Source organism: Grus americana, chromosome 32, assembly GCF_028858705.1.
Source record: "Grus americana isolate bGruAme1 chromosome 32, bGruAme1.mat, whole genome shotgun sequence".
NCBI classification, from domain to species: domain Eukaryota; kingdom Metazoa; phylum Chordata; class Aves; order Gruiformes; family Gruidae; genus Grus; species Grus americana.
In genome coordinates, this window is record NC_072883.1 from 1,969,012 (window position 1) to 1,996,717 (window position 27,706).

A 27,706-nucleotide genomic window follows, 5' to 3' on the forward strand; every position below is an offset into this window, starting at 1 on the left:
CCACCTGGTCGAGGTAGATGACGAGCCGCGTCCCACTGAGCTCGTAGTGGCTGATCCAGCGATCGACCACGTCCCGCAGCTGGGGGGGGACAGGGACAGCCTGCACCCCCACACCCCACCCCACCACCCCAAAACCATCCAACCCGCCCAACACACCCAACACCCCAGAAAACCCCCAACCCCCCAAAAACCTTCCAACCCCCCAACACTCCCCAGACCCCCAAATACCCCCCCACACCCCCTACCACCCCCAAATACTCCCGACCCCCCAACACCCAACACCCCCAACCCCCCCAAATACCTTCAACACCCCCAAACCCCCCAACCCCCCAAAACCCTCCAACCCCCCAACACCCAACACCCCAAATCCCCCCAACACCCCAAAACCCCCCAAATCCCCCAACCCCCCAACACCCCCACATCCCCCCAACCCCCCAAAACCCTCCAACACCCCCAAATACCCCCGGCCCCCCCGACCCCCCTGGCCCCCCCCCGCCCCCCCAAACCCCCCCCGCCCCCCCCGTGCCCCACGTTGTCCAGGTCGCCGCGGTGGGGCCGGAAGCCGCTCAGCAGGGAGATCTCGGCCACTGCCATCCCCGCCAGCTCCACCCCCGCCTGCCGCCTGCGCCGCACACGCGCGTCGGGGGGAGGGGCCACGCTAAGCCCCGCCCCCACCTCCAGGCAGAACGGGAAGCCCCGCCCCCATGGCTAGGCACCGAAGGCAGCCCCGCCCCCTTTTACAGGCAGGACGGGAAGTCCCACCCCCCCCTTTACAGGTACAACAGGAAGTCCCACCCCCCCTTTGCAGGTAGAACAGGACGTCCCACCCCCTTTTAGAGGTAGAACAGGAAGTTCCGCCCCCTTTTACAGGCAAAGCAGGATAGTCCCGCCCCCTTTTAGAGGTAGAACAGGAAGTTCCGCCCCCTTTTACAAGCAAAGCAAGAAGCCCCGCCCCCTTTTAGAGGCAGAACAGGAAGTTCTGCCCCCTTTTCCAGGCAAAGCAGGAAGTCCCGCCCTCCCAACCCAGTACCATGGGAATTCCGAGCCCTGCAGCTCAGGAGTAACAGGAAGTCCCACCCCTTCCCACAGGCAGAACGGGAAGTCCCGCCCACAAAGGTGTAGAAACAGGAAGCCCCGCCCCAGTGTAGGCCCAGGAAGTCCCACCCACACAGCAGGAAGAAGTCCCGCCCCTTTCTACAGGCAGAAGAGGAAGTCCCGCCCCTCACCAGACGCAGACCAGGAAGGCGACCTCCCGGCTGAGGTCACGCGCGTCACGACGGCGCCGACGGCCCCGCGCTGCCGCGGGGCTCGGGGGGGCGGCGGCGGCCTCCGCAGGCTCCTCCCCCTCCGCAGGCTCCTCCCCCTCCGCAGGCCTCGATGCTGCCGTAGGCCTCAATCTCTCTGCAGGCTCCGCCCCTTCTCCAGGCTCCGCCCCTTCCTCAGGCTCCGCCTCCTCATAGTCCTCATAGTCCTCCTCTGCAGGGGGCGTGGCCATTGGGGAGGGGGCGGGGCCATTAAGGGCAGGGGCGGGGTGAGGGGGCGTGGCCAGGCGGGGGCGGGGCCTCACCCTCGTAGCTGATTGGCCCGGTGATGGCGACGCGCAGGCCCAGCCCTGGGCAGCTGCTGTTCAGGGGGGAGGAGAGGCGGAACTGGCGCAGGACCTGGGGGGCAGGGGGGCAGGGGGTCAGGGGGGTCAGGGGGCACGGGGGAGGTCAGGGGGGTCGGGGGGACACGGGGGGGTCGGGGGGTCAGGGGGGACACGGGGGGACATGGGGGGACACAGGGGACGTTGGGGGCACGGGGGGGTCGGGGGGGGCACAGAGGGGGACAGGGGTGGGGGGGACATGGGGGGGACACGGGGACACAAGGGGGCACTGGGGGGCAGGGGGGGACACGGGTGTGGGAGGAGGACACGGGGGGACATGGGGGGGACACGGGTGGGGGGGACAGGGGTGTGGGGGGACACACACGGGTGGGGGACACTGTGGGGACACAGGTGGGGGGACGACACGGGGGGACGGGACACGGGGGACACAGGGGTGGGGACACTGGGGGGAACACATCTGGGTGTGGGGGGGATGGGACGCCCGGGGGGGGTGTTTGGGGGAGCCCCGGGGGGGTCACTGACCGTCAGGGTCCCTTCGCCGTGTCCCTCCACCTGCACCGTGATGGGGCTGCCCAGGGGCACCTGGGGGGGCACCGCATGTCCCCAAATGGCCCCAAATGGCCCCCCCGGTGTCTCCCACAACCCCCCCCATGTCTCCACGTCCCCCTACACCCCCCCAACCCCCCCATGGCCCCCCACATCCCTCCCTCATCCCCCCGTGTCCCCCCATGTCCCCAATGTCCTCCATGTCCCCCCCACCCCCCCATGTCCCCCTGTGTCCCCAAAGTCCCCCCAACCCCCCGCACCCCCCCGTACCCCCCATGTCCCCCTGTGCCCCCCATCCCCCCTGTGCCCCCCCAATGTCCCCCCACCCCCCCATGTCCCTCCATGTCCCAAATGTCCCCCTGCACCCCCCGCACCCCCCTGTGTCCCCAGTGTCCCCCCACCCCCCCCGTGCCCCCCATGTCCCCAATGTCCCCCGTGTCCCCCCCACCTCCCCATGTCCCCCTGTGCCCCCCATCCCCCCATGCCCCCCCCCGCACCCCCCTGTGTCCCCAGTGTCCCCCCACCCCCCCGCGCCCCCCCCCGTGCCCCCCATGTCCCCAATGTCCCCCGTGTCCCCCCCACCTCCCCATGTCCCCCTGTGCCCCCCATCCCCCCATGCCCCCCCCGCGCCCCCCCGTGTCCCCAGTGTCCCCCGCCCCCCCCGTGCCCCCACCCGCAGCTCCTGCTCCAGCGCCTGCAGGCCGGGTCCCAGCGTCACCCGCGTCCCCCCCGGCCCCCGCTGGGCCCCCCCCGGCCAGCTCAGCGCCAGGCTCAGCCCCGGCCCCTCGGCCCAGTGCAGCCACAGCTCGGCCAGCGCCTCCAGGGCCACCAGCGTGTCCTGGGGGGGCCGGGGGGGTCAGCGGGGGGCACCCCCACACCCAGCGGCACCCGGGCGGCTGAGGGACCCCCCACACCGGGGGGACCCCCCCGCCCCCCAGGGCACCCAGCCGTCTGGGAGGTCCCCCCGCCCCAGGACCCCCCCACTGCAGGGTGACCCCCACCCTGGAGGCACCCAGGTGTCCGTGGGGACCCCCCACCCCAAAGGGACCCCCCCAGCCAGGACATGCCCCCCCCATGCACCCCCACCCCAGGGTACCCAGACACCCAGGGTGCCCCCCCCAGGATGCTCCCCCCCCGGTGCCCCCCAGCACCCCAGGGTGCCCCCCCCGGGTTCCCTCCCCAGTGCTCCCCAGCCCCCCCCAGGGTGCTCTCCCCCCCCGTGCTCCCCCCCCAGGGTACCCAGACACCCAGGGTGCCCCCCCCCGTGCCCCCCACCCCAGGGTGCCCCCCCCAGGGTGCCCCCCCCAGGGTGCCCCCCCGTGCCTGGGTGGAGCGGAACCCCCCCCCGTAGTTGCCCTGGGCCCGCAGCCATCGGGCCGCCCGCGTGGCGCCGGGGGTGTCGCGGTGCTGCAGCAGGGCCAGCACCCCGTAGCCCGTGGCCTCCACCGTGGCCGCCGGGCCACCGGCCGGCCAGAACTGCGCCCGGCCACCTGGGGGGAGGGACATCGCGCGCCGCGTCACCCCCCGCCACCACCGGGGCCACCCCCGCCCCCGCCACGGGAGCCGCCGCCTCGGGGAGCCCAAAGTCGGGGGGACCCCAGGTGACCCCGGTGACCCAGGTGGCCCAGGATGACCCCAGGTGACCCCGGTGTCCCCAGATGACCCCAGTTGACCCCCATGACCCAATGACCCCAGGTGACCCCAGCAACCCCAGGTTACCCCAGTGCCCCTGGATGATCCCAGATGACCCCAGTGTCCCCAGATGACCCCAGTGCCCCGATGACCCCAGTGACCCCAGATGACCCCGGTGTCCCCAGATGACCCCGTGTCCCCAGATGACCCCGGTGACCCCTATGACCCCAGATGACCCCGGTGTCCCCAGGTGACCCCAATGACCCCAGTGCCCCCGATGACCCCCGATGACCCCAGTGCCCGATGACCCCGATGACCCCAGTGACCCCGATGACCCCGGTGTCCCAGATGACCCCAGTGCCCCTGATGACCCCCGATGACCCCGATGACCCTGGTGCCCCGGTGCCCCCAGATGAACCCAGATGACCCCTGATGACCCCGATGACCCCAGTGACCCCAGATGACCCCAGATGACCCCCTGTGACCCCCATGACTCCAGTGTCCCCAGTGACCCTGATGACCCCCAATGACCCCCCAGTGCCCCCAGTGCCCCCAGTGCCCCCCGTGTCCCCGTGTCCCCGCGGCGGGGGCGGGGCTGACCCTGTGCTGGCCGGGCCAGGTGGCGCAGGCGGAGCAGGGCGGGGGAGGGGCCGGGGGGGGCCGTGTCCCCCAGCGCCAGCGCGTAGGCGGTGATGGCCGTGGCAAAGGGCCCCAGCGTCCCCACGCGCTGCCCCAGGAACGAGGCGGCTCGGGACAGGGCATCGTCCTGGGGGGGACACGGGACATGGGGGGACATTGGGGGACAGGGGGACATTGGGGGGGATGGGGGACATTGGGGGAACGGGGGGACATGGGGGGACATTGTGGGGACAGGGGAAATGGGGGGACATTGGGGGACAGGGGACATTGGGGGGACAGGGGGATGGGGGACATTGGGGACATGGGGGAACAGGGGGTCATTGGGGGGACATTGGGGGACAGGGGACATTGGGGGGACATGGGAAATGGGGGACAGGGGGACATGGGGGACATTGGGGGACAGGGGGATGGGGGACATTGAGGACATGGGGGACATGGGGACATTGGGGGGACAGGGGAAATGGGGAGACAGGGGGACATTGGGGGGACATTGGGGGCGGGGGACATTGGGGGGACATTGGGGGGACAGGGGGATGGGGGACAGGGGGACATTGGGAGATGGGGAACATTGGGGGGACATTGGGGGACACGGGGACATTGGGGGGACATGGGAAATGGGGGAGTGAGGGGCAGGGGGGACACAGGGGAATGGGGGGACATTGGGGACATGGGAAATGGGGGGACAGGGGGGACAGGAGGGCAGAGGGGACATGGGGGGGACAGGGGGATGGGGGGCAGGGGGACATTGGGGACATGGGGTGCATGGGGGGACATGGGGGGGACACAGGGACACGCCAGCGGTGTGGGGCCAGAGGGCAGCAGCCAGGGGTGGGACATGGGGACACCAGTGGGGACGGGGGGGCTCATGGGGGGACACGGGGGGACACAAACAGGGGGACACGGGACACAGGGGACACAGGGGGACACGGGGACGCACCAGGCGGGCGTGGTCGGGGCTGTCCGGTGGCAGCAGCACGCGTGTCCCTTGCAGGGCCACCACCACGAAGGCCGTCAGGGACACGGTGGCCTCGGGACCCGGGTCTGCTACGCTGCCCTGGGGACACGGGGACAGCCGCGTGGGACGGGGGCACACGGGGGACACGGGGGGTTGCAGAGGGGAGATTGTGTGGGGAGGTGGCCCTGGAGGTGACGTGGGGACCCGGCCATGGTGGTGGCCCTGTGGTGTATCTATGGTGGCCACGGTGGCCCTGTGGTGGCCATGGTGTCAATAGTGCCCCCACGGTGGCCCTGCAGTGTCTCTGTGGTGGCCACGGTGGTGGCCACGGTGGTGGCCCTGTGGTGGCCCTGTGGTGTTCCCATGGTGGCCCTGCAGTGGCCATGGTGGCCATGGTGGTGGCCATGGTGGTGGCCCTGCGGTGTCCCTGATATCCCCATGGTGGCCATGGTGGTGTCCCCATGGTGGCCCTGCAGTGGCCCCAGTGGCCATGGTGGTGGCCCTGATATCCCCATGGTGGCCACAGTGGTGGCCCTGGTGGCCCTGTGGTGGCCCTGCAGTGGCCATGGTGGCCATGGTGGTGGCCCTGGTGGCCCCGTGGTGTTCCCGTGGTGGCCATGGTGGCCCTGGTGGTGGCCCTGGTGGCCCTGTGGTGTTCCCGTGGTGGCCCTGCAGTGGTCATGGTGGTGGCCCTGGTGGTGGCCCTGTGGTGGCCCTGCAGTGTCCTTGATATCCCCGTAGTGGCCACAGTGGTGGCCCTGGTGGCCCTGCGGTGGCCATGGTGGTGGCCCTGATGTCCCCGGTGTCCCCACCTGCATCTTGCGGTGCAGGACGGGCTCGTTCTCGTGGAAGGCTCCGTCCGGGCGCTGTTGTCCCAGCAGCCACCGCAGGGACAGCGCGGGGCCACCCGCGGCCACCGGCAGGTAGGGACGGGCCAGGGCCAGCACCCGCAGCACCAGCGCCGTCAGCCTGGGGGGGACCCGGCGTGGGTGTCCCTGGGTCCCCCCAGTGTCCCCCTGTGCCCCAACGTCCCTGTGCCCCCCCGTGTCCCCACATCCCTCCAGGTCCCCCCATGTCCCTGTGCCCCCCCGTGTCCCCCCTGTCCCCATGTCCCCCTGTGTCCCCCCCGTGTCCCTCCCCATGTCCCCCCCGTCCCCAGGTCCCCATGTCCCCCCATGTCCCCCTGCTGTCCCCCCGTGTCCCCCCGTGTCCCTCCCCATGTCCCTCTGTCCCCCCCATCCCCAGGTCCCCCCCTGTCCCCCTGTGTCCCCATGTGCCCCCCATGTCTCCCCCATCCCCAGGTCCCCGTGTCCCCCCCATGTCCCCCCGTGTCCCCCCCCCGTGTCCCCACCAGGTGCTGCCCCGCCGGTGCTGCCAGGCGCTGTAGGAGCCGTCGCTCTTGCGGAAGCTCTGCACGCGCTCGAAGCCTGCGGGGACACGGGGGGGACACGGGGGGACACGGGGGGACATGGGGGGACATGGGGTGTAGGGACACGGGGGGGACATGGGGGGGGACACGGGGGACGTGGGGGGACATGGGGTGTAGGGACACGGGGGACACAGGGGACACGGGGGACATGGGGGGACACAGGGGGGACACGGGGGGAAACAGGGGGATGGGGGGACATGGGGGGACTTGGGGACACCCTGGGGACACCCTGGGGACCCCAGTGTCACCAGTGCCCGGAGCAGGTCCCGAGCCCCCCATCCCATTGCAGCCCCAGCCCCCCATTGCCCCCAGCCCCCTGATCCCCCCACTGCCCCCCCGTACCCCATATCCCCCATTCCACCATCACCCCCACCCCCGTACCCCCTGCACCCATCACCCCCCTGCACCCATCACCCCCACCCCCCAGACCCTCAATCCCCCCCTCCCCCATCCCCCCTGTACCCCCACACCATTGCGCAGCCCCCGCTCCCTGCCTGTGCCCCCCCGTACCCCTGTACCCCCGTACCCCCCCATACCCCCGTACCCCCGTACCCCTGTCCTCTTGTCCCCCTGTACCCCATTCCTCCCCATACCCCCCGTAGCCCCTGTAGCCCCCATATCCCCGTACCCCAATCCCCCTGTACCCCTGTACCCCCATACCCCCTGTACCCCCCGTACCCCCATACCCCCATTCCCCCCCCAATCCCCCCGTCCCCCCCGTACCGGTGTGCAGCCGGCACAGCCCCCTCTCCCTGCCTGTACCCCTGTACCCCCCGTACCCCTGTACCCCCCGTACCCCTGTCCCCCGTACCTCCATACCCCCGTACCCCCATTCCCCCCTGTACCCCCATTCCCCCCTGTACCCCAATCCCCCATACCCCCTGTCCCCCAATCCCCCTGTCCCCCCATATCCCCGTACCCCCATCCCCTGTATCCCCATTCCCCCCTGTACCCCCATACCCTCGTACCCCTGTACCCCAATCCCCCATCCCCCCGTACCCCCATTCCCCCCCGTCCCCCCCGTACCGGTGCGCAGCCCCCGCAGCCCCCTCTCCCTGCCTGTACCCCTGTACCCCCGTACCCCCATACCCCCCTGTACCCCCATACCCCCAATCCCCCCATACCCCCGTACCCCTGTACCCCCATTCCCCCCCATACCCCCTGTACCCCCGTCCCCCCGTACCCCCCGTACCCCTGTACCCCCATTCCCCCCCGTCCCCCCGTCCCCCCGTACCGGTGCGCAGCCCCCGCAGCCCCCTCTCCCTGCCGGGGGGCCCCAGCCCCGCCCGCCCCCAGCCCCCGGCCCGGTCCAGGTAGCGCAGCGCGGCCACGGCCGGGCCCAGCGCCATGAGCGCCTGTTCCCCGCACCCCCGCGGGGCGCTCAGCACCGCCCGGCCCCGGCCCAGCGCCCCCCGCAGCGCCCACAGCCCCACGCGGCCTGGGGACACGGGGGGGGGGGGACAGGGGGACATGGGGGGGGGATGGGGGGGGGAACAGGGGGGACATGGGGGACATGGGGGGACGGGGAGATATGGGGGGGACAGGGGGGACGGGGGGACAGGGGGACATGGGGGGGTGGGGGGAACAGGGGGGACATGGGGGACATGGGGGGACGGGGAGATATGGGGGGGACAGGGGGGATGGGGGGACATGGGGGGATGGGGAGATATGGGGGGACATGGGGGGATGGGGGGTAATGGAGGGACATGGGGGGTAATGGGGGGTGGGGGGGTTGGGGGACAGGGGCACGGGGGGGAAGGGGGGATGGGGGTACGGGGGGGGATGGGGGGATGGAGGGGACATGAGGGGGAACAGGGGGGGCACGAGGGGGGTGGGGGGGACATGGGAGGGAAAGGGGGGGTGGGGAGACAGGGGGCACGGGGGGGGATGGGGATACGGGGGGGTGGGGGGGAATGGGGGGACATGGGGGGATGGGGTGGGGGGTAATGGGGTGGGAGGGGATGGGGGGATGGGGGTGGGGGGGACGGGGGGCACGGGGGGGAAATGGGGGGGATGGGGGGGATGGGGGAATGAGGGGTGGGGGAGGTGGGGGACATGGGGGAGAGTATGGGGGGATGGGGCAGCACGTGGGGGGACATGAGGGGGACATGGGGAGAACGGGGGGGGCACGGGGGGGACCCAGGGCCATGGGGGACACACACAGGGACACGCGCAGGGACACGCACAGGGACACGCACACGGGGGGGACACGGGGACAGAGACACGTCAGTGCTGGGCACCACATGGCCCCGCCCCCCGGGTCCCCCCCCGCACCCCCCATGTCCCCCCGTCCTTCCCCCGTGTCCCCCCCCCCGCCCCCCCCCCCCCCCCCACGCCCCCCCCGTGTCCCCCCGTGTCCCCCCCCACCGGTGACGCGGATGCTGACGCTGAACTCCCCGTCAGGGATGGCCCCGGCCGGGACGGTCCCGGGGATCTGCAGGGTGCGGCCGCCGGCACCTGGGGGGGCAGCGGGGGGGGGAACCCCAAACCCTGGGGGTCACCCTCCCAACCCGGGGGTCACCCCCCCGATCCTGGGTCACCCCCAACCCCTGAGTCACCCCAAACCCTGGGGGTCACCTTCCCAACCATGGGGTCACCCCCCCCCAATCCTGGGTCACCCCAAACCCTGGGTCACCCCCAGACTCCTGCATGTCACCCCCAAACCGTGGGTCACCCCAAACCCCTGGGTGTCACCCCCTGACCCTGGGTCACCCTCCCTGACCCCCAGGGGTCACCCCAAAACCCTGGGTCACCCCCCCAATCCTGGGTCACCCCCAGACCTGAGTCACCCCCAAACTCCCGGGTCCCCCCCAAACGCTGGGTCCCCCCCCAGACCTGCATCACCCCCAGACCGGGGTCCCCCCCAACCCCTGAGTCACCCCAAACCCTGGGGGGTCACCTTCCCAAACCTGGGGTCACCCCAACCCTGGGTCCATCCCCCCCCCAATCCTGGGTCACCCCCAACCCCTGGGTCACCCCCAAAGCTGTGTCCCCCCCAAGACCCCTGGGTCACCCCAAACCCTGGGGGGTCACCTTCCCAAACCTGGGGTCACCCCAACCCCAGGGTCATCACCCCCCCCCCAATCCTCGGTCACCCCAAACCCTGGGTCACCCCCAGACCAACAGGTCACCCCCAAACCCTGGGTCACCCCCAAATCTGTGTCCCCCCCCAAGACCCCTGGATCCCCCCCAACCCCTGGGTCACCCCCCCTGACCTGGGTCACCCCAGACCCTGGGTGTCCCCCCCCAACCCCGGGCCCCCCCCCGCACCGTCGGTGTCCAGGACGTAGCTGGTCTCCTCCAGGTGCAGCTCCCCCTCAGGCTGCGGGAACCGGCTCAGTGGGGACACGGGGGGACACGGGGGGACACGGGGGGGACACGGGGGTTTGGGGGGGCCCAGGGGTCCAGGGTAGGGGGGGGCGACTCACCTCGACGTGGAGGACGCGGGTGAGGCTGTCGCCCACCCCCCAGGGCCCGCGGGCGGTGACGGTGATGGGGACGTCCCCGGGGCGCAGGGGCACCAGGGTGAGGGGCACGGCCACCGCCCCCCCGGGGGGCACCGCCAGGCGCTGGGGGGTCCCGTCCAGCCCCGTGCAGACGCCCTCGGCCACCGCCAGCGTCACCGTCACCTGCGTCACCACAGCGTCACCCGGGGGCTATGGGGCGGGGGGTGCTATGGGGCAGGGGATGGCTATGGGGCAGCTATGGGGCACAGGGGGTGTCTATAGGGCAGGGACCAGCTATGGGGTACAGGGGGTGTCTATGGGACAGAGGATGTCTGGGGGGGGGCTATGGGGCACAGGAGGGGGCTATGGGGCAGGAGGTAGCTATGGGGCACAGGGGGTGTCTATGGGACAGAGAATGTCTATGGGGCAGGGGGGGCTATGGGGCAGGGGTAGCTATGGGGCACAGGAGGGGGCTACGGGGGACAAGGGGTGGTTATGGGGAAGGGGTGGGCTGTGGGGCTGTGGGGCATGGAGGGATCCATGGGGAAGAGGGGGCATCTATGGGGCAGAAGGGAAATCTGTGGGGCACAGATGGGGGCCTATGGGGCATCGATGGAGCCGGGGGGAACTCTGAGGCAGGGGAATGTATGGGGCAGGGGATATCTGTGGGGCACGGGGGGATCTATGGGGCACAGGGGAAGAGAGAAGGATGTATGGGGCACAGGGGGTGTCTATGGGGTGGGGGGTGCCTATGGGGCACAGGGGGATCTATGGGGAAGAGAGGGGGTATCTATGGGGCACAGGGGTGTCTATGGGGTGAGGGACTCACGTTGATGCCGTGGGGCAGCCGGTTGTGGATGTGGGGCAGGAGCTGCAGCTGCTCGTGGGGGCGGGTGCTGGGGGGCAGCTGCAGCCTCACGTAGACGTCCTGGGTCACCGTCACCCGCTGGGGCACGGCCACGCACAGCCCTGCAACGCCGCGTTACCGTGGGGCGGGCACGGGGGGGGACACGGGGGGACATTGAGGATGTGGGGGGACACGGGGGGACGTGGGGACATGGGGGGGACGTGGGGACGCAGCCCCTCGGTAACACTGGGGGTGACATGGGATGGTGTCACCGTGGGGGTCGGTGCTGCCTGGGGACGGGGGGGGGTGACATGGCGGGGACAGGGGGTGACGCTCACCGTAGCCGGGGATGACGGCGATGGCCTGGATCACCCAGGTGGTGATGGAGTCGGGGAGAACCACGGTGACCCTGGGGACACGGGACATTGGGGGACACGGGGGGACACGGGGGGGCACAGGACATTGGGGGGCACGGGGGGACACAGTGACATGGCGATGGGTCACAGGGTGACACAGTGATGGGTGGTGGAATGACAGGGTGACACGGGGTGACGCAGGATGACACGAGGTGACATGAGGTGACACAGTGTGACACAGGGTGACAGGGGGTGACACATGGGACGACACACAAGGTGACACACAGGGTGCCACACAAGGTGACACGGGGTGACACAAGGTGCCAGGGGGTGACACAAGGTGACACACAGGGTGACAGGGGTGACATGGGGTGACACAGTGTGATACGGGGTGACAGGGGGTGACACAGGGTGCCAGGGTGCCCCACGCAAGGTGACACAGGGTGACAGGGTGACACGCAGGGTGCCCCACGCGGGGTGACACAGGGTGACACAGGGTGACAGGGTGACACGCAGGGTGCCCCACGCGGGGTGACACAGGGTGACAGGGTGACACAGGGTGACACGCAGGGTGCCCCACGCGGGGTGCCCGGGGCTCACCGGGCCGGGCCGTTGGCCGGGAGGCTCCGCCAGAGCCAGCTCTCGGGGAAGAAGCTCCGGGCCAGGAGCTGCCCCTCCCCCCACTCCTCCCCCCACTCCTCCGGCTCCAGGAACAGCCCTGGGGGGAGGGGCGGCGGTCCGGGACTGCCCCTCCCCCCCCGACCCAGCCCCCACCCCCCCACCTCGTGCCCCCCCGTGACCCCTCCGACCTTCCACCCCCCCGACCCCCCGCCCGTGACCCCCCCATGACCCCCCGACCCCCATCCGTGACCCCTCCACGCGTGACCCCCCCACCCCGGGGTGCCGCCCCCACTCGTGCCCCCCCACCTCTCCCGCCCCCCCATGCCCCCCCCACCTCGCACCACCCCGGGGTTCCCCCCCACTCGTGACCCCTCCCACCCGTGACCCCCCACCTCTCCCATGCCCCCCCACGCGGGTCCCCCACCTCGCGCATCCCCGGGGTTTCCCCCACTGGTGACCCCTCCACCCGTGACCCCCCCACCTCTCCCACCCTCATGCCCCCCCACTCGTGACTCCCCCCACCTCGCTCCGCCCTGGGATTCCCCCCCCCCCCGTGACCCCGCCCCACCTCCCCCACCCCCCATGCCCCACCCCACGCGTGACCCCCCCACCCCGGGATGCCTCCCCCACTCGTGAACAACCCCCACACTCGTGACCCCCCCACCTCTCCCTCCCCCCATGCCCCCCCCCGACCCGTGACCCCCCACACACCTCTCCCACCCCCCACGCGTGCCCCCCCCACCTCGCGCCACGCCGGTGTTCCCCCCCCGCCCCCGCAGCGCGCGGGCCCGGCGGCAGCAGCGCAGGAACGCCTCGCGACAGCCCCCGGCCGTGGGGACCCGCCGGCCCCGCTGGGGACACGGGACACGCAGGGGCAGCGCCCCGTCACGGCAGCACCGCGGGGCCACGGCCTCGCCTGCGGGACACCGGGGGGGGGGACACGGGGGGGAGACACGGGGGGGGATGAGTCACGGGGGGGACACGGAGGGGGATGTGACACGGGGGGGAGACACGGGAGGGATGTGTCACGGGGGGACACGGGGAGGAGACACAGATGGGGATGTGTCACGGGGGGGATGTGTCACGGGGGGACACGGGTGGGGATGTGTCACGGGTGGGGATGTGTCACGGGGGGACAACAAGGGGACACGGGAGGGGATGTGTCACGGGGGGACACGGGGGGGAGACACGGGTGGGATGTGTCACGGGGGGGCAAGGGTGGGGGACACGGGGGGGTACGGGAGGGACATGGGTGGGAGACACGGGTGGGGATGTGTCATGGGGGGGAAACAGGGGGGAGACACGGGGGGGACGTGTCACGGGTGGGAGACACAGGGGGACTCGCGTCACAGGGGCAACACCAAGGGGACACGGGGGGGGACACCACGGGGAGGGACACGGAGGGGGATGTGTCATGGGGGGGGACACCAAGGGGACACGGGGGGGACACACGAGGGGGGACACCACAGGGGACACGCGGCACGGGGGGGGGGGCACGGGGGGGACAGCAAGGGGGGGGGGCACACGGGTGACACGGGGACACGCGTGGGACACCCACCCTTCTCCTCCAGCAGCTGCAGCACCTTCAGGGAGCGCCGGGGCCGGGGGGGGGGCGGGGGGACACCCGGAGGCTGGGGACACAGACAGCGACGTCACGGGGCCACCCCTGTCCCCCGTGGGTGCCCCCCGTGTGCCCCATCCCCCCCCCACGGCCCCCCGTCCTCCCGTGTCCCCCCCACATCCCCCCGTGTCCTCCCCATCCCCCCCGCCCCCCCCCGTCCCGCTGGTCCCCCCCGTGTCCCCCCCCGTGTCCCCCCCCACATCCCCCCGTGTCCCCCCCCCGTGTCCCCCCGTGTCCCCTGTCCCCACTCACGCGGCCCCGGGGGGGGGTCCGCCCCCCCCAGCACCAGCCCCGCTGCCCTGAACATCTCGGGGGCGTTGGGGCCCCCCCCGGGGCCGCACCCCAAATCGCTGCTCCCCAAAACCGCCTCCACCTGGGGGGGGGGGGGGGGGAGGTCACCCCTCGGCAGTGGGGACCCCCGTGGGGATCGGGGGGGGGACCCGGCCCTGGGGGGGCCGGGTTTGGGGGGGCCCAGGGATTTGGGGGGGCCCCGGGGGGGTCCCGGGGTGCGGAGGTTTGGGGGGGTCCCTGGAAGGGGGGGGCTGGGTTTGGGGCGGCCCTGGGGTGGGGGGTGCCAGGTCGGGGGGTCCCTGGGTCTGGGGGGGTCCTGGCTTGGGGTGCCCCGGGTTGGGGGGGGGGGCCGGGTTTGGGGGGGTCCCTGGCTCTGGGGGTGTCCCCATGTCAGGGTGTCCCTGTGTCAGGGTGTCCCCGGGTCTGGGGGGGTCCCCGGGTCTGGGGGGGTCCTTGTGTGGGGGGTCCCCGGGTTTGGGGGGGGTTCCTGTGTCGGGGGGTCCCTGGGTTTAGGGGGGGGTCCTGTGTCGGGGGGTGTCCCTGTGTCAGGGTGTCCCCGGGTCTGGGGGGGTCCCAGGTTTGGGGGGGTCCCTGGGTTTGGGGGGGTCCCCGTGTCGGGGGGTCCTGGTGACCTGGGCGGGGTCGAGGCGGTGCCCCGGCTCCAGCTCCAGCAGCGCCGCGTCGGTGGCCCCCAGAGCCACGGTGGGGGGGGGGGTCCCCCGTTCTGCCACCGTCACCGTCACCGACAGCGGCGTCTGGGGGCGCAGGGGGGCCCCCCGCTGCCCCACCCCCACCTGCACCTGCACCTGCCCCAGCCAGCGCCACCAGTGTCACCAGTGCCACCAGTGCGACCAGTGTCACCAGCGTCACCAGCGTCACCAGTGCACCCAATACAGCCCAGTGCACCCAGCATGACCAGTCTGCCCAGAGCTCCCAGTGCCCCCCAGTCCCCCCAAGTATGCCAAGTGCCCTCAGTCCCCCCAGTCCCTCCAGTGCCCCCCATCCCCCCCAGTTCCTCCCAGTTCCCCCCAGTGCCCCCAGTTCCCCCCATCCCCCCCAGTTCGCCCCAGTTCCCCTTCCCCCAGCCCCCCCAGTGCCCCCCAGTACCCCCCAGTACCCCCAGTCCCCCCAGTGCCCCCCATCCCCCCCAGTCCCCCCCAGTGCCCTCATCCCCCCCAGTCCCCCCAGTTCCCCCCAGTCCCCCCAGTGCCCCACCTGGCCGTGGCAGGAGCCCCCCACGGGCACCCCCCAGCTGGCGGCCACCAGCTGCCCCCCCGCCTGGTAAAAGGCCACCAGGCGCAGCCGCGGGGCCATGGCCGGCGTCACCGGCACCGTCACCTCCGTCACCGTCCCGCCGCGAACCCCCTGCGCGGCCACCAGCCGCCCCCGCGCCACCGCCTGTGCCGGGACACGCGTGGGACATGGGACACGCGTGGGACACGGGACAGGGGACGTGGGACATGGGGACATGGGACATGTGTGGGACATGGGACACAGGACATGGGACAGGGGACGTGGGGACATAGGACACGGGACACGCGATAGGGGACGTGGGGACATGGGACACAGGACACGCGTGGGACACAGGACACACGTGGGACACAGGACACACGTGGGACATGGGGCAGGGGATGTGGGGATGTGGGGACACAGGACATGTGTGGGGCACAGGACATGTGGGACAGGGGACGTGGGACATGGGGACATGGGACATGCATGGGACACGGGGCAGGGGATGTGGGGACATGGGGACACGGGGACACAGGACACGAGTGGGACATGGGACACAGGACATGGGACAGGGGATGTGGGGACACGGGACACGTGTGGGACACAGGACACGCATGGGACATGGAACAGGGGATGTAGGACACGGGGAAACGGGACACGTGTGGGACATGGGACATGGGACGTGGGGACGTGGGGACACAGGACACACATGGGACACAGGGCAGGGGACGTGGGACATGGGACACGTGTGGGACACGGGGCAGGGGATGTGGGACACAGGACATGGGGACGTGGGGACATGGGACACGTGTGGGACATGGGACACGTGTGGGACACGGGACACGTGTGGGACACGGGACGTGCAACAGGCCAGGCGCCACGTGATGCGCAGGCAGGACACCGCACACGCGCCCAACACGCCACACGCAACCCACACGCGTGATGGGTAACGCAGGACGTGAACAGGGGTCCCGGGGCGGGGGGGGGGGTATCAGGGGGGTTCCCGGGGGGTTCGGGGGGTGCCGTGCTCTCACCACCAGGTGGTAGATGTGGGGGGCCGGGGGGGGCCCCACGTCGCGCAGCTGGAGGCGCAGCAGCTCCCCGGGCCGCAGGGGTCCCCCCGGTCCCCCCAGCAGCAGGAAACGCCCCGAGACGGCAGCAACCGGCGACAGCGTCACCCGCGCCCGGGCCGGGGGGGACCCCGGGGACCCCGCTTCCACCTGCACCCCCCCCCAAAAAAAAAACCAAAACACCCCCACGTCACCATGGTGACCGGGGGGTGGGGGGGGGGGTGTCCGCGTGTCGTGTGTCATCCCCCCCCCCCCAAAACCACTCACGCTCAGGCTGACGTCACGGGCGCCCGCGGGCACGTTGATGGGGACAGTGATGACGCCGTCGGGCCCCGCCCGCGACAGCAAGGTTGGGGGAGGGGCAGCGCCCGTCACCCCCACCTCCACCTTCACCTCCACTCCGGCTGCTGGGGACCCCCCAAATTCTGACACCCGGCCCTGGAGGTTTTGGGGGGGGGGGGGAAGGAAAGGGGGGAGGGGGATGACGACGCGCTAGGCCTCGCACTAGGCCTCACACTAGGCCTCGTGCTAGGCCTCACTAGGCCGCGCTAGGCCTCGCGCTAGGCCTCACACTAGGCCTCGTGCTAGGCCTCACTAGGCCTCGCGCTAGGCCTCGCGCTAGGTCACGGTGCCGTGTGCCCCCTCCCCCCCCACTCACCAACAGCATGAAGGGGCCCCCCGGGACGAAGAAGCGGGGGGTGGGGCTCAGGTCCAGGGTCCAGGGCGTGGCCACCAGCCCCACCCCCACCTCCTGCTGCACCACTTCCCCCCCTGCCAAGATGGGCGGGGAAAGGGGAGGGGCTAAGCAGTAGCCACGCCTCCTTTTTTGCATAAGGAGGTGGGGTTACAGCACCTGGCCACGCCCACCCGCAAAAAGCCCCGCCCACCCCCTTAGCCCCGCCCCATACTCAGCTCCGCCCAATCCTTTACCTCCCTGCCCAGGCCACGCCCCCCACACTGGCCCCACCCCACCTGGCCCCGCCCATCAGCTACCCCCACTCGGCCACGCCCACCTCTGGCCACGCCCACCCCTTCCCAGGCCCCGCCCCCCTTTAGCCCTGGCCCCGCCCCTACCATCGTCATTGATGACGGTGACCCTCAGGTGCAGCCCCTCCCCCTCCAGCTCGTGCGCGGCCACGCCCAGGGCGCTGACGACGGCGTCCAGGGTGACGTTGAACTCCCCCTCCCCTGACGTCACCTGGAGGAGGGCGGGGCCAGGTGGGGAGGGGGCGGGGCTGGGGTCAGCGGGAGGGCAACGGGGTGGGGTGGGGCCAACAAAGGGGCGGGGCCAGGCCGGGGAGTGGGGCGAGGGGGCGGGGCTCCCCGGGGGGGTTTGGGGTCCTGGGGGGTTCTGGGGGCTCCGGGGCTTCGTGTTGGGGCCCCCCGGGGTGCCCTAAGGAGGGTTTTGGGGTGCAGGCGGTTTGGGGGTGCCCTTAGGGGGATGTGGGGCCCCCCGGGGGGGGTGAAGAGGTTTTGGGGGTGTCGGGGGTACCCCGGGGGGGGGGTTTTGGGGGGCCCTAGGGAGGGTCTCTGGGGTGTGGGGGAGGTGTTTAGGGGTGCGGTGGGTTTTGGGGTGTCCCCAGGAGTTTTGGGGTGCCTCACCTTGCCGTGCTGGTCCAGCCCCCGCAGGAAGGGGCCCCCCCGCAGCCCCACCCGCAGCTGAGCCCGGCCCCCCACTGGCGCCCCGTCCAGGTACCTGCGGGACCCCGAAATCAGGGGGGACCTCGAAAAGGGGGAGGGGGACCCCAAAGCCAGTGAGGGTCCCCCCCAAAGGTCAATAGGGGTGAGGGGGTCCCCAAAGGTCGGGGGGGAGTGGGTCAGAGGGTTCCCCCCAAAGGTCACCCAGGGTTGGGGGGTGCCAGAGGTCCGGGGGGTTTTGGGGTGTCCCGGGGGGTGTTGGGGTTCTTGGGGGGAATTTCGGGGGGTGTCAGGGCAGTTTGGGGGCCCAGGGAGTCTGGGGGTCCCGGGGGGGGTTTGGGGGTTCCCGGGGGATTTGGGGGGTCTCGGGGGGGGGGTGGGGTTCCCAGGAAGATTTGGGAGGGTCCCGGGGGGGGTTTATGGGGGTCCCGGGGGGGGGTTGGGGTCCCGTGTGGGCGGGGCCGGTACCGGACGCGCAGGCGCAGGTGCAGCGGGGGGGCGGGGCCGGGCAGCAGCAGCAGGAACCGGCGGTCGGGAACGGCCCGGAGGGAGAAACCTGGCAGCGCTGGGGGCGGGGCCACGGCGTCAGGGGGCGGGGCAAGGGGCGGGGCGTCAGGGGGCGGGGCGTTGGGCAGCGTGAGGGGGCGGGGCGAGGGGTGTAAGGGGCGGGGCAAGGGGCGGGGCAGGGGCGGGACAAGGGGTGGGGCGTCAGAGGGGGCGGGGCAAGGGATGCGTGTCAGAGGGCGTGGCAAGGGGCGTGGCAAGGGGGAGATGGGCTGTGGGGGCGGGGCACCAAAGGGGGCGGGGTGTCAGAAGGGGCGGGGAGTCAGGGCGGGACATAATGGGGCGGGGCTTCATGGGGCGGGGCTTCAGGGGGCGGGGTTTTGGAAGGGGCGGGGTTTCAGGAGGGGCGGAGCTTCAGAAGGGGCAGTGCTTGGGGCGGGGCTTCAGGGGGCGTGGCATCGGGATGGGGCGGGGCCCCGCTCCCCCCTCCCCCCGCCCCTCCCCCACCGTAGGGCCGCACGCTGAAGGTGGCTCCTCCCCCGCTCTGGGGGCTGCTCAGCAGCTGGGCCTGCACCCGCCACCGCCCCGGCCTGGGGGCACACGCACCCTATAGCACCTGTACACCCTATAGCGCCCCACACCCTATAGCGCCCCACACTCTATAGCGCCTGTACACCCTATAGCGCCCCACACCCTATAGTGCCTGTACACCCTATAGCGCCTGTACACCCTATAGCACCCCACACCCTATAGCACCTGTACACCCTATAGCGCCCCACACCCTATAGCGCCCCACACCCTATAGCACCTGTACACCCTATAGAGCCTGTACACCCTATAGCGCCCCACACCCTATAGCGCCCCACACCCTATAGTGCCTCACAGCCTATAGCACCTGTAGCCCCTATAGCCCCTATAGCCCCTAGAGCACCACACACCTATAGCTCTTACAGCACCTCATAGCATCTATAGCCCCCATAGCCCCCCCAGCCCCACACCTCCCATAGCCCCCCCCAGCCCCCCAGCCCCATAGCCCCCATAACCCCCCCAGCCCCACACCCCCCATAGCCCCCCCAGCCCCATAGCGGCCCCACTCACAGCGCGATGTCGGGCAGCACCATCTGGTCGCTCAGCACCATCCCCAGGGGCACCCGCTGCCCCTCACGCACCCGCGCCCCCAGGGGGTTCTGGGAGGGGGGGCAGGGCGTGAGCGGGGCCGCGACCCACGGCGCGACCCATGGCCCAGGCCTGGAGTGCTCAGCCCAGCCCCCCAACCCATAGGGACCTCCCTATAGGCCCCCCCAGCCCCATAGGGCCCCCCAGCCCCATAGGGACAGCCCAGCCCTATAGGGCCCCCCCAGCCCCATAGGGCCCCCCCAGCCCCACAGGAACAGCCCAGCCCTATAGGCCCCCCCCAGCCCCATAGGGCCCCCCCAGACCCATAGGGACAGCCCAGCCCTATAGGGCCCCCCCAGCCCCACGGGCCCCGCACCGTGATGGTGATCAGGATGGGTTCGGGGTTCGGCCGCAGGTCGGGGTCCAGAGAGAAGACACGGAAACGCACTGGGGATGTATGGGATCCATATGGGGGGCAGGGGCACGTATGGGGGGGTGGGGGGGAGTATGGGGGGCAGGGTAATATATAGGGGCAGAGGGAGCTCTGTGGGGTGCAGGGGGATGTATAGGGCTGTATATGGGGTGCACTGTTAGAGCACCTTGGGGTGCAAAGGGACGTATAGGGACGTATAGGGGCTTGGGGACACACAGGGTGGGACATAGGGTGAGGGAGCACCTATAGGGGTGCAGAGATAGAAATAAATATATATACATGGGGTGCAGGGAGAGCTATAGGGGTGCGGGGAGCCCTATGGGGTGCAGGAGCTATAGGGGTGCAATGAGCTATAGGGGTGCAGGAGCTATAGGGGTGCAGGAGCTATAGGGGTTCAATGAGCTATAGGGGTGCAGGAGCTATAGGGGTTCAATGAGCTATAGGGGTGTGGGGAGCTATAGGGTGCAGGAGCTATAGGGGTGTGGAGAGCTATAGGGGTGCAATGAGCTATAGGGTGCAGGAGCTATAGGGCTGCGAAGCGCTGTGGGGCGCGGGGGTGTATGGAGGCTCGGGGAGGTGTGGGGGGCTGTGGGGGCTGTCTGGGGGTGCGGGGGGGTTTAGGGTGAAATTGGGGAATTTGGGGGGGATTTGGGATAATTAGGGGATTTAGAGGGAATTTGGGGTAATTTGGGGGTGATTTGGGGTGATTTGGGGTGAATTCGGGTAATTTTAGGGGGTTCTGGGGTGATTTGGGGGATTTGGGATGATTTGGGGGGATTTGGGAGATTTTGGGTAATTTAGGTAATTGGGATTGGGGGGTGTTTTGAAGTATTCGGGCTTATTTGGGGTGATTTGGGGTGATTTTGAGGTGTTTGGGGTAACTTCGGTGTGATTTGGGGCAATTTGGGGGTGATTTGGGGTGATATTAGGGCTATTGGGGTAATTTTGTGGTGATTTCAGTGATTTGGGGTGATTTTAGGGTGATTTGGGGTAATTTGGGGTGACTTTGGAGTATTTTGAGGTATTTGGAGTGATTTGGGGTAATGTGGGGGTGATTTGGGGTAATTTTGGGTAATTTGGGGGTGATTTTGGGGTGATTTGTGGTCATTTTGGGGTGATTTAGGGGTGACCTGTGGTAATTTGGGGGTGATTAGGGGGTATTTTGATGTATTTGGGCTCATTTGGGGTAATTGGGGGTAAATTTGGGGTGATTTGGGGGTATTTTGAGGTTTTGGGGGGACTTTTGGTATGATTTGGGATAATTTGGGGGTGATTTGGGGTGATTTTAGGGTTATTTGGGTAATTCGGGGGTTATTTGGGTGATTTGGGGTGTTTCGAGGTAATTTCGGGGGGATTTGGGGGAGATTTTGAGGTATTTGGGATTATTTGGGGGAATTTTGGGGTGACTCAGAGTGATTCGGGAGCATTTGGGGTGATTTTGGGGACATTTGGGGTGCCGGGGGTGGGGGGGGTCTCACCGGTCTGCCGGGGGGCGTAGAGGGGTTTGTCAGTCTGGACCAGGAGCACCCCCCGGGGCGCCCCCAGCCCCACACGCAGCCCCCGGGGGGGCAGGGGGGGGCTCCGGGCCTCCAGCAGCAGCGTCTGCCCCACGGCGGCCTCCAGCACCCCACAGCTCTTGGCCTGCTCTGGGGTCACCTGTGGGGCAGGGGGGTCACTGGGGGGGAGGGGGGGGTCAGGACACGTGGGGGGTCCGTGATGTCCCCCCCGCTGCCCCACGGGGACCCCCCCCCCCGTGCCCCCCCGTCCCCACACCTCGATGTTCAGGATCTGGCTGAAGTCGTTGTGGGTCCCGAGGTCGAAGGGGACCGGGGGGGCGCAGGGTCCTGCCCCACGGTCGCCCTCCCCGGGCCAGGCCGTCACCGTCCCCGTCACCGGCCCCACGGCCGCCACCAGCACCCCCACGGGGGTCCCCAGGGCCACGAGCCGAGGGGCCACCAGCACCAGCCTGGGGGAGACAAGGCCTGACCCACGGCTGCCCCATAGACCCCTCCACCCCAGAGGTACCCCACATACGCCTCGATGCCTCCCTGCCCCATAGCTGCCCCATAGAGCCCCCCCTAGGCATCCCTGCCAGACCTAGGGCCACCCCATAGCTCCCCACAAACCCCATAGGATCTTAACGGCCCCCCCAGCCCCACAGCTGCCCCAGAGCCCCATAGCACCCCCAGCCCCATAGTGCGCCCAGCCCCATAGCTACACTGGGCCCCATAGTGCCCCCAGCCCCACAGCTGCCCGCAGCCCCATAGTGCCCCCAGCCCCACAGCTGCCCCTACTCGGGGTCCTGGGGGGTGCCCCCCAGCAGCGGCAGGAGGAGGACGAGGAGCCCCAACACCCAACGTGGCCCCATGGCAGCGCCGGTGTGGGGCAGCCGGGGCCGGTGGCGGAGGGTGAACCGGTTGGGAGTCAATCATTAACCCGGACGCCTGGGTCCCCCGCGGCCCCACGGCCATCGACCCCCGAGCAGGGACACGTGACTGCGGGGAAACGTCCCTGTGGGATGGGGGTGGGGGGCTGTGGGGCAACGGACTTGGACTTGGGGGGCAACAGGGGCCGTAAGGGGTCTGTGAGAAGCTATGGGGCCCTATGGGGTCTGGAGGACAAGGGTTGACCCGTGGGGTTGAGGTTGGGTGTGGGGTGCTGGGCCCCACAGACCCCCTCAGTTGACCACTGGGCCCCACAGACCCCTCAGGTGACCGTTGCTCTTGGGGCACCTCCCCTTGATGAACCTCCTGAGGTTCCTCACGGCCCGCTCCTCCACCCACTGAGGTCCCTCTGCGTAGACACCCGACCCGCTGGGGTCTCAGCTTCTCCTCCCAGTTTGGTGTCATCGTCAAACTGGTGTGGTGGGGGGGCACACGCGTTGCCCCACCGGCCAGGCCATGGGTGAAGATGTGGGACGGGGACTGACCCCCCTGGGTGGGACCAGACCCTCTGGCAGGTGCTGTCCCAGGTCCAAGGGGGACGATGTCCCTCCGGGTCCCCCAGTGCCCCCCATCTCCCGGGGAGGTTCCCATCATCCCCAACCCCTCAGCTCCCCACAACCGCTGGGCAGACGGGGGCTGAGCTCTGTCATCATCACCGATGATGTCACGCATGAGGTTGCCTTGCAATATCTCCCCTCCCCTTCCTCCAGGTCATGTGTGATGTCACATGGGTGTGGCCAGCCATTCTCCCCCCATGTCTCTAACGGGAGGAGGTGGGGTGGATCCCACCCGGAGGAGATCCTGGTGACCCACCAGCGACATCACTTTGATCCCACCCCAATGACACCCTGGGGCACCCTTGGGATCCCACCGTGACCCCCTGGTGATGCGCCAGTGACCCCCTGGTGACTCCTGGGTCATTCCTGGTGACATCCCCAGGACCCTGTGGGGACCCCCCCAAGGTCACCCCCCAGGTGCCATGGGGACATCCCGGCTGTGGCAGTGGCCTCATGGGAGGTCCCGTCCGGTGACCCTCCTGGTGACGTCCCTGGTGACCTCCCTGGTGACCCCCATGGTGACCCCCTAGGTGACATCCCTGGTGACATCCCTGGTGACTCCTATGGTGATCCCCCTGGTGACCCCCATGGTGACCCCCCCCCCCGGTGACCCTCCTGGTGACGTCCCTGGTGACATCCCTGGTGACCCCCATGGTGACCCCCCCCGGTGACACTCCTGGCACCCCCACCCCCATCAGAGCCCCCCAGTGTCCCCAGTCCCCCGAGACCAGCCAACCCCCCGCTGTCCCTTCCCACCCCTGACGCCTGGGTCCCTTCTTGGATGGACGGACAGAAGGACACGGGTGACACCACTGTCCCAGAGACCCCCGAGGGGGGGTCCCAAGCTGTCGTGTTTCTCTTCTGTCCCTCTGTGATGGGTGACAGAGCAGGCAGGGCCACCACGAGGACATGGGGGGAGATGGATGGATGGATGGATGGAGGAGGGAGGGATGGATCAAGGGAGGGATGGATGGAAGGATGGATGGAGGGATGGAAGGATGGAAGGAGGGATGGATGGAGGGAGGGATGGATGGAGGGATCAAGGGAGGGATGGATGGAAGGGTGGATGATGGATGGATGGAGGGGTGGATGATGGATGGATGATGGATGATGGATGGAGGGATGGATGGAGAGGTGGATGGATGATGGATGGATGGAGGGATGGATGATGGATGGAGGGGTGGATGATGGATGGATGATGGATGATGGATGGAGGGATGGATGGAGAGGTGGATGGATGATGGATGGATGGAGGGATGGATGATGGATGGAGGGGTGGATGATGGATGGATGATGGATGATGGATGGAGGGATGATGGATGGATGGAGGGCTGGGGGGGTGGATGGTTGGGGACAGGGATGGAGGAAGGGACGGAGAGGGGCAGCTGGATGGAGAGGTGGATGGGTGGAGGGCTGGAGAAGAGGACGGATGAACACAGGGAGGGTTCGTGTTGGGGTCTCCACCATGCCCACCCCCCCCCAGCCCCTCCCCCACCATCACACCCTCCCCGTTCCCCCCTCCCCAACCCCCCCCTCCTCCTCCACTGTAGTCCCCCCCTCCCCCACCGTGGTCCCTCCCTCCTCCCCTCCCCTCCCCCCCCCCTCCCTCCTCCAGCTCCTCCCCCCCCGCTGGGTCCCCTTGGCCGTGGTCCCTCGGGAGCTGCCAACGATGGCCGAGACCTCCAGGAGCCGGGGCAGGCGAGACCCCCCAGTGCCGCGGTGCAGCCCCCGCCCGGCGCAGGCGTAGAGGAGGGGGTTCATGGCACTGCTGAGGAAGGCCAAGGCGGTGGCCGGTGGCCGAATGGCCTTGGCGGCTGCCTCCAAGGTCCTGCCACCGCCTCGTAGGACCACCGCCACCTCCAACAAGCTGGCCAGGTGGTAAGGTCCCCACGCAACGGCGAAGGCCACCACCACGGCGGCCACCAGCCGGAAAGTACGACCGCGCCGGGCCAAGCGGGTCTGGCGTAACCGGCGGACCAGTAACCCGTAGCCGGCAGCCACGGCGGTCAATGGTAGAGCCCAACCCAAGATGGTCTCCAGAAGGTTGTGGACCACCAACCAAGCCTTTGTGCTGTGGACCCGCTGGCAGTGCCCGTTCTCCACCTGTCGGAAGACGATGGATGGGATGGCCAGCACCAAAGCCACCACCCAAGTCACCGCCGCCGCTCCGTGAGCCAACTGTCCGGCGCGACCACCAGCTGTCACCACTGCTGTCGCTGGCTTGGAGACCGCCAAGCACCGATGGAGACCCAGAAGAGCGATGAGGAAGACACTGACATACATGGCGGCGGCGCAGATGTAGTGACACCCGCGGCAGATGGTCAAGCCCATGTTCCATTGGCCGACACTCAAGGCCCGGAGGTAGATGGGACCGGTGAGGAGGGTCACCACGTCGGCCAAGGCCAAGTGGAAGATGAGGAGGACGGGGACACTGCGCCGGCGGGCAACAGCGCAGCTCCAGACGACCATGGCGTTGCCTGGCAGCCCCACCACCACCGCCACCGCCAGCAGGGTCATCCCCACTGCCGCCCCGGGGACGGGGGTGGATGTGGCATTGGGGGGCGATGAGGCGTTGGCAGGGGACGAGGACATCTTGGTGGCGGGGAGGGGCTGTGGGGAGACGGGGACACAGAATCCTCCGGAGAAGATACAGGTCTCCCTCTGTGCGTCCCTCCTGCTCTCCAGCCCTCCATCCATCTGTCCCTCCATCCTTCTCTCCATCCCTCCCACCCACCTCCCATCCCACCCTTCCCCTCCTCATCCATCCCACCACCCCTCCTTCCTTCTCCACCCCTCTCTGAAGTCTCCTCCTCTTCTTCCTTTACCCCCCTTCAACCTTCTCCTCCATCTTGGCATCTCCCAGACCTCTCGGTTGCCCCCCAGATCTCCCACTGGGCCACCCCACCACTCATTTGCCCCCATCAAACGTCCCAGTTGACTCCCAGACATCCCAGTTGTCCACCCAGACTTCCGGTTGCCCACAAGACCTCCCAGTGGGCCACCGCCCCACCCATTTGCCCCCATCAAACCTCCCAGTTGCCCCCAAAGATCTCCCAGTCACCTTCCAGATCTTCCAGTCAATGCCCCCCAGATCTTTCAGGTGCCCCCCGCCAAGACCTCCCACCCCACCAGCTTTCCCTCCTGTACCTCGGGGACTCACATGTCCCTTCCCGGAGCCCCTGGCCCGGGTGGTGGGTCTTCAGTGTCCTTCTCACCAGTGGTGTCCGTGACTGTTGGGTGCCACTTCCGCTCCACCCAGCCCCAGGCAGGAAATGCTCACGCAAGAGGAAAGAGCCAGGAAAACCACAGGGGAAGAAGGGGACATGTGGTGGGGGAGGGAACATTGGACCTTAATTTGTCCCCTGGGTGAGGAGAATGACAGGAGGGGAGGCATTGCCACCACACAGCAAAACCCTCCAGGAGGTTCTCCAGGAAGGAGCGGGGGGTGTGTGTGTGTGTGTCTGGTTGCTCCATCATGTGGCTGTGGAGGTGGTGGGAACACATTGAGATGGTGTGGAGGGGACAGGGAAGGTCTTCTTCTACATGTGGTATGGCCAATGCACCTTTTCTTCCTTCCTCCACCCATCCCTCCACCCAACTGTTCCAACGTTTGAGTCCTGGCCCTAAAATCATGACGCGCCCGTGATAGGGTGACCCCACGTGAGAAGACGACCCAGTGACAATGGTGGTCCTCCATGACCCACTACACTGAAGGAATCCCAATATCCCATCATCCCATTGTCCAGACAAGGAGAGCTAAGACTCATGATGTCCTGCAACCGGATCCAACCTTCCCCTTCCATGTCTCCTGCAAAATTCCAACAATGCCGTTGACCGGCCAAGACTAGAAATGAGCAACGTTGGCCATTTTCACCGTCTGCTGCCTGGTGGTTTTCTTTTTTTCTCCCCCTTCCAAACTCATGGGGTTGGGTTTATGTAGAAGTTCTCCAGGTGGGACCTCACTGAGATCCAACCCAAGGCTTTCAGCCACCTTGGGAAGAATTTTCCCAGGATTCAGAAAGTCCACATAGGTTGGAGGGAGAATAAAAATAATATTTTTATTTTATTTCTTCGTTCTTTCCACCAGGATAGAGATGAAGCTACAAATAAGGCACCAGATGTTTTCTGGGTTATTCCAAGGTCAAGGATCATTTTTATCAACAAAAGCCATGGTAGAAACATTTGGGTCATCTTTGTTTTGAAGTCCCTTCCAGTGAAAATATCTTAATAAAGAGGTGAAGGAAAAAAAACCCCTCTTTAAACCATTTTGGGGGGGGAGAAAAATAAGTCTCTGCTTGCTCAAACGCCTCATGGGGACACTCCCACCCCAAATGTCCTACCCTTTGGTGGTCAATATGGTGTTAGAACCTCTCCATGCATTCAGAGGATCTGGAGTTTGGGATGAGGTGGCTTCTGGGCCACTAACACCCCACGTGGACAGCATTTTGAGGGAAGATGTGCTGATCACTCAATATTTTTGAGGACTCGAGCGTGGTCTACCTGTTGGAGAGTTCCCAGTCTGAAGACATCCTCGGAGGAGAAGCACTTGGGCCTCAACGGGATGTCTTCTCCTTAGGTGTCAAGGTCCTCTCATTTTAAGTCCTTTTATAGCCTTTCTATCGCTTTACACCCTGATCCTCATCCCTTCCTTTAATCCATTTACTTCTCCTCCTCCAAAAGACACAAACAGCCAATAGGAACACCAGGACTCAATCCAATCCCAAG

General features: G+C 68.5%; 2 protein-coding genes across 2 annotated transcripts in view; both read right to left on the reverse strand.

Annotated features, from left to right (window-relative positions):
- LOC129198433 (complement C4-B-like) overlaps nucleotides 1-22,396 on the reverse strand; it is a 28,184-nt gene extending 5,788 nt beyond the window's left edge. The window contains exons 1-33 of the mRNA XM_054807743.1: nucleotides 22,275-22,396; nucleotides 21,754-21,946; nucleotides 21,459-21,636; nucleotides 19,924-19,994; nucleotides 19,530-19,618; nucleotides 18,939-19,021; nucleotides 18,396-18,492; nucleotides 17,892-17,985; nucleotides 17,364-17,487; nucleotides 16,948-17,060; nucleotides 16,557-16,727; nucleotides 16,254-16,439; nucleotides 15,205-15,387; nucleotides 13,636-13,708; nucleotides 12,820-12,993; nucleotides 12,057-12,174; nucleotides 11,439-11,509; nucleotides 11,083-11,222; nucleotides 10,236-10,436; nucleotides 10,078-10,129; nucleotides 9,175-9,264; nucleotides 8,042-8,245; nucleotides 6,730-6,805; nucleotides 6,191-6,347; nucleotides 5,361-5,477; nucleotides 4,385-4,550; nucleotides 3,476-3,642; nucleotides 2,826-2,990; nucleotides 2,129-2,188; nucleotides 1,568-1,661; nucleotides 1,227-1,476; nucleotides 532-622; nucleotides 5-79 (exon numbers count right to left, since the gene is read on the reverse strand). Of these exons, the coding sequence (XP_054663718.1) occupies nucleotides 5-79; nucleotides 532-622; nucleotides 1,227-1,476; nucleotides 1,568-1,661; nucleotides 2,129-2,188; nucleotides 2,826-2,990; nucleotides 3,476-3,642; nucleotides 4,385-4,550; nucleotides 5,361-5,477; nucleotides 6,191-6,347; nucleotides 6,730-6,805; nucleotides 8,042-8,245; nucleotides 9,175-9,264; nucleotides 10,078-10,129; nucleotides 10,236-10,436; nucleotides 11,083-11,222; nucleotides 11,439-11,509; nucleotides 12,057-12,174; nucleotides 12,820-12,993; nucleotides 13,636-13,708; nucleotides 15,205-15,387; nucleotides 16,254-16,439; nucleotides 16,557-16,727; nucleotides 16,948-17,060; nucleotides 17,364-17,487; nucleotides 17,892-17,985; nucleotides 18,396-18,492; nucleotides 18,939-19,021; nucleotides 19,530-19,618; nucleotides 19,924-19,994; nucleotides 21,459-21,636; nucleotides 21,754-21,946; nucleotides 22,275-22,348 (4,197 nt within the window). The 5' untranslated portion in view covers nucleotides 22,349-22,396. The remainder of the gene's footprint in view (nucleotides 1-4; nucleotides 80-531; nucleotides 623-1,226; nucleotides 1,477-1,567; nucleotides 1,662-2,128; nucleotides 2,189-2,825; nucleotides 2,991-3,475; nucleotides 3,643-4,384; nucleotides 4,551-5,360; nucleotides 5,478-6,190; nucleotides 6,348-6,729; nucleotides 6,806-8,041; nucleotides 8,246-9,174; nucleotides 9,265-10,077; nucleotides 10,130-10,235; nucleotides 10,437-11,082; nucleotides 11,223-11,438; nucleotides 11,510-12,056; nucleotides 12,175-12,819; nucleotides 12,994-13,635; nucleotides 13,709-15,204; nucleotides 15,388-16,253; nucleotides 16,440-16,556; nucleotides 16,728-16,947; nucleotides 17,061-17,363; nucleotides 17,488-17,891; nucleotides 17,986-18,395; nucleotides 18,493-18,938; nucleotides 19,022-19,529; nucleotides 19,619-19,923; nucleotides 19,995-21,458; nucleotides 21,637-21,753; nucleotides 21,947-22,274) is intronic.
- A 186-nt stretch (nucleotides 22,397-22,582) lies between these two features.
- Nucleotides 22,583-26,218, reverse strand: LTB4R (leukotriene B4 receptor). Its single transcript, XM_054807422.1, has 3 exons — nucleotides 26,129-26,218; nucleotides 24,626-25,591; nucleotides 22,583-22,591 (listed from the first exon to the last, which is right to left on the reverse strand). Exons 2-3 carry the CDS (start codon nucleotides 25,571-25,573, stop codon nucleotides 22,583-22,585), a joined length of 957 nt encoding a protein of 318 aa, XP_054663397.1. The 5' UTR covers nucleotides 25,574-25,591; nucleotides 26,129-26,218.
- Between the last annotated feature and the right edge of the window lie 1,488 nt (nucleotides 26,219-27,706).